The sequence below is a fragment of the Benincasa hispida genome, chromosome 6 (assembly GCF_027475165.1).
Source record: "Benincasa hispida cultivar pf3 chromosome 6, pf3_genome.v1.1, whole genome shotgun sequence".
In the NCBI taxonomy this organism is placed as follows: Eukaryota; Viridiplantae; Streptophyta; class Magnoliopsida; order Cucurbitales; family Cucurbitaceae; genus Benincasa; species Benincasa hispida.
Genome location: NC_143483.1, coordinates 1,014,684 through 1,019,502, shown reverse-complemented (window position 1 = coordinate 1,019,502; position 4,819 = coordinate 1,014,684). Strand labels below are relative to the sequence as shown.

Genomic DNA, 4,819 nt, shown 5'->3' with positions numbered 1-4,819 from the left:
TGATTAGCTTCCGCAACATTCATTCTTCCATCAATTTCATTTTTCCTAGAGTAGTATCAAAGCTACTTTTTTTCAACAAGCTATTTTTTTTTCTTTTAGTTTTCAAAAGTTGGCTCAGTTTTTTAAACTATTGATAAAAAGTAGATAACAATAGAAAAAAAATTTAGAGGTAGAAATAATGTCAATAAACTTAATTTTAAAAAAATGAAATAATTATTAAATGGGACATAAATTGTAATAAATACGTAAATATCTAAACTAAAATTTAGACTTTTTTTTTAATATAATGAATATTGAAAGATTGGTACCATAAGTCTTTTAGTAGTTGTATCTTTATATCAATTGATCTAGGCTCACAAATAAAGTTTAGAAATTAAATCATTATTTCCAGATTTTTAACTTTTTTTTTCTCTTTTTTTTTTTAGTTCAATAATCCGTCAATATTATATTATGTGCCGACCATTTTTTCAGAAAAGAACATATGGAAAAGGAAAACGCTCCACTAAAATACTCAGCTCTTTATATTCTCTACTGTCGCCACTGCCCACGAGGCCGTTGTTTTAATCCTCTCCATACGCTCACACCAAATCTTCCGTAAAAGTGAAAGACTATTCACCACAACTCCCACTCTTAAACTGCCACGTGTTAATGTCGTCGGTTTGACTCTTGTTCCTCGCCGTCTCCACCGTTCCCACATGCGCACCGTCCACGTCCCCGGCGGCGCACCTTCACCAAAAATTATTAATTATTTATTAATTAAAATCACCAAAGTATTCTCTTTATTTAAATTCCAATCCCTTCATTTTCCCCTTTGCCTCTCTTCCACTTCCTCTTCCACTTTCTCTTCATCCAAACACCAAAATCAGAGCTCGAAATCATCTCCCATGGCAGCTCTACGATCTATTTCCAACTCTCTGCGATTAGCCTACTCGAATCCGACTAATTCCTCTCTTAATCGGCCTGTTTCCGTCAAGCTTTCCTGTCCATTGGTCACTCAGAGCTCCAACCTCTTCTCCGCTTCGAAGAATCTGAGTTTCTCCGCCACTAAAAGACCGTTCTCTTCCCGAACTAGCGCCAGTTCCTCTGATTCTTCTAGTCCGAGTGAGTTTCTAGGTTTTTTTCAATGAATCGAGATTTTTTTTTTGAGGATTTGTATGGATTTTGATCGTTCTTTTGATTTCCATAGGTAGAGTTCAGGAATTATATGTTTATGAAATCAACGAAAGAGATCGTCAAAGTCCTGCGTATCTTAAGTTAAGCCAGAAGAATACGAATGCGCTTGGCGATCTGGTTCCATTCACTAACAAAGTAAGCTTTCTGATCTGTTTATATCTAGTTTTCTGTGATTTGATTTTGAATTCTGTTCATCAATGTTCGATTATTCGTGGTTTTTCTGGAGAAATTTCTGTATATTCTGTGTAGAAAAACTGAAGAGTATGGTTAGATTCGTAGCAGAGTTACTATTGTTTAATCTTTGTAGGAAAGATGGAGCTTTCTGATCTGTTTATGTCTAGTTTTCTGTGATTTGATTTGAATTCTGTTCATCAATGTTCGATTATTCGTGGTTTTTCTGGAGAAATTTCTGTATGTTGTGTGTAGAAAAACTGAAGAGTATGGTTAGATTCGTAGCAGAGTTACTATTGTTTAATCTTTGTAGGGAAAATGGAGGATTCTTCTTAGTAAATACCAATCTTAGTTAACGCCATTGAAAAGCAAGGATTTCTCTTGTCCTTTAGTCTCTCTGAATTTGGAAGATTCCAGATAGATCAAGCAAGAAAAAGTAGAAAGAAGCACGTCCATGATAGTTTATTAATTTTTTTTGGAAAAATATCTTTTTTGTCTCGGTTTTGACTCTGATATTTAGTCTATAATGATTCAAATTTTAAATTTCGTTTCTTTCAACCTTTAGCGTTGTGGTTTCTATTTTTATTAAATACTCACCTTTGAATCGTGAAAGAAAGTTTTAAATTTAATTTTAATAGTGATGAAAAATAGTTAAACTTAATTATTTATAATTATTTTATTTTTTTTAAATTAATTAATAGATATTAATACTGAAGATACAAAATGAGTATTTAAAGAAAAATCAAGATTAAAGAAGTGTAAATTTGGATAGTGAGAGATTAAATTGATGTAAAATTCAAATCTCAAATATAACCTTGGAGACTTGAGGGTTAAATTGGAATCAAATTCAAAAGTCAAGAACTATATATGTAACATTCTAAAATCTATGGATGAAATTGAAACAAAACTTAAATTTTAAGGGTAAAAATGTAATATTGAGACTTATGAACTATACCAAATTGAAACAAAACTTGAATCCTAAAAGTAAATTATAACATTTTGATAATGGGGGCTAATTTGGAACCAAACTAAAAATGAAAGGACTAAGGAGTCATATTGGAGTTAGTAAGTTTATGTTTGGGATGTAAAGCTGCAGAATGAAGTTGATCAATATATGTGAAAAATAGGAAAAAAAATTCGATAAATCTAAAAGATAAAGATAGATGAAAAGATGAAGTTGAAGTTACTCAATAAAAGGCTTGAGTAGTTTATATCAACTTTTGACCATAAAATAAAAAATGTTTCTTTTTCAATTTTTTTTTCTAATATATTTATATATATATATATATATTTTAAAAAATGACAGCTATATACCGGAGACCTGGAGAAACGGGTAGGAATAACGGCAGGGCTATGCATATTGGTGCAAAACAAACCGGAGATGAAAGGTGACCGTTACGAGGCAATATACAGCTTTTACTTTGGTGATTACGGTCACATAGCGGTGCAAGGGCCTTACATCACCTACGAGGACACGTATCTGGCTGTGACTGGTGGGTCAGGGATCTTTGAAGGTGTGAAGGGTCAGGTTAAACTCCAACAGATCATATTCCCTTTCAAGCTCTTCTATACCTTTTACTTGAAGGACATTGGGGACTTGCCTCCCGAACTTGTTGTTAAGCCCACTCAGCCCAGCCCAGCTGCTGAGCCCACCGCAAATGCCAAGGCTTGCCACCCACATGCCACCATCTCTGGTTTCACTGACTAGTATTAAGTTACTTGATCGTAATCTCGTTGCCTCCTATAGAGTGGTTTCCTTTGTCTATTCTATAGACCATATCTAATGTTCTTTTCTTTTTAGTTCAATGATGATATATAGAGTGAGGGTTCGAACTTCTAATCTCTTAACCAGTTGAGTCAATCTATTCGGAACTGTACTTGTGTGTAATAATCATACTTTCAATGGTCTACAGAATTTGTTGGGCAGGAAACGTATTCTCTATTGAGGGTTATGATTTGTAATTTTGTAGACTATCAAGTGTGTTTGATATAGAGGTTGTATTTTGTAATTGCCCCTTTATTTAAGTGTATAATAGAATCGTTTGGTCATTATTGATCCTTAATCTGTGTATCTTGTGCATAAATATTATGTGCCACATTCAGAGAATTGGTCAATTTGTGGTTTTTTGATTTGTTAATCTCGTTATATTCTAATGATGTTATTCACTAACTCGTTTTTTTTAGTTCAATAGATTAAGACTTTTAATCTTTTGATCAGTTGAGCAAATTTGATTTGTAAGTATACTTAGTGTGTTTTAATTATGATTTCAACTTGTTTGCCATGACATTTGTTCTCTATTGAGGGGCATGATTTGTAATTTTGTGATATAGAGGTTGTAATTTGTAATCGATATTTTATTACATAATAAAACTGTTGTTTGGTTAGTTTGGTTTAGATTAACAATGCCATAAAATAATTATCACTTTTAAAACTATAAATTTTATCCAATTTTAATTTACGAGATGTTAGGAACAAAATTTTAAATTAGTTTAAAATTTATTACTTTATTTTAGCTTATAATTTTTCAAGCATGTGAAGTTACATTTTAATAAGTCGTTGAAAGTGGTAGTTTATTTTTTTTTTTAGAAATTATGAGAAGAGATTTTCTTCTTTTACAACTAGCACGCTTTTTGAAAAAATTGTTCAAATAGTTTGGTGCTTCTTGGCTGAAATTAAGTCTTGAGATTTGGATAAAAAATTAACATTTTTCATCCTATATCCAAACTATTTCTTTTGACCTTTTTATGATGGAATTTCAATCAAGATGAACTCCAAGATTCAACATAATTTTTTTCTAATTCTTCCTAAATTTTAAAAATCACATTGTAATCACCCAAGATCCATTTAGAAACTCAAATAATTCTACATACACAAATTAGGCCTAAGTTTTGAAAGATTAGGTAACATTTGATATAAATTTGGGAATATTAGATAAATTTTGAAAAGAATTAATTTTGATATAAGATGAAAAAGTTAGTTTTTTTATTCAAATCTCATTGGTCGATTTCAGCCTAAAAACACTTAATAGACTATTTCAATAAATTTTTTAAAAATATGCTAGTTGTGAGGTATGGAAACCTTTTAGGATTATTTATCGACAAACTACTTTCTTTTTTCCCCTTGATAAAAGTAGTAGTTTCAATTGTGTTAATTTTTTTAATATTTTCTTTCTTAAGATCTCGAGTTCTTTTTATTTTCTATTGGATAAGGGCACGTAGGTTGATGTTTATTTTAACTGAATTTTATTTTACGGTTTAAATATTTTATAGATAATCATGTCTATCATCTATAATATATATAAACGTGTGAATATGAGAAGAAACTTTTTTAGACCATTTTATCTTTCTATATTTTTATAATGTCTAAATTGGCCTTAAAGAGGAAAACACACATACACTAATTACTCTCGGTTTTCAATATCTTCCCTCCTAAATCTAACTCTCTAATTAATCCCATGTTACTTTTTTCTCCTAA

The 4,819-nt window shown here is 30.9% G+C and overlaps 1 protein-coding gene across 1 annotated transcript; it reads left to right on the top strand.

Annotated features, from left to right (window-relative positions):
- The first annotated feature begins 470 nt into the window (after positions 1–470).
- On the top strand, positions 471–3,407 carry LOC120080421 (allene oxide cyclase, chloroplastic-like). Its single transcript, XM_039035080.2, has 3 exons — positions 471–1,101; positions 1,187–1,308; positions 2,651–3,407. Exons 1-3 carry the CDS (start codon positions 696–698, stop codon positions 3,050–3,052), a joined length of 930 nt encoding a protein of 309 aa, XP_038891008.2. The 5' UTR covers positions 471–695; the 3' UTR covers positions 3,053–3,407.
- Positions 3,408–4,819: the final 1,412 nt, after the last annotated feature.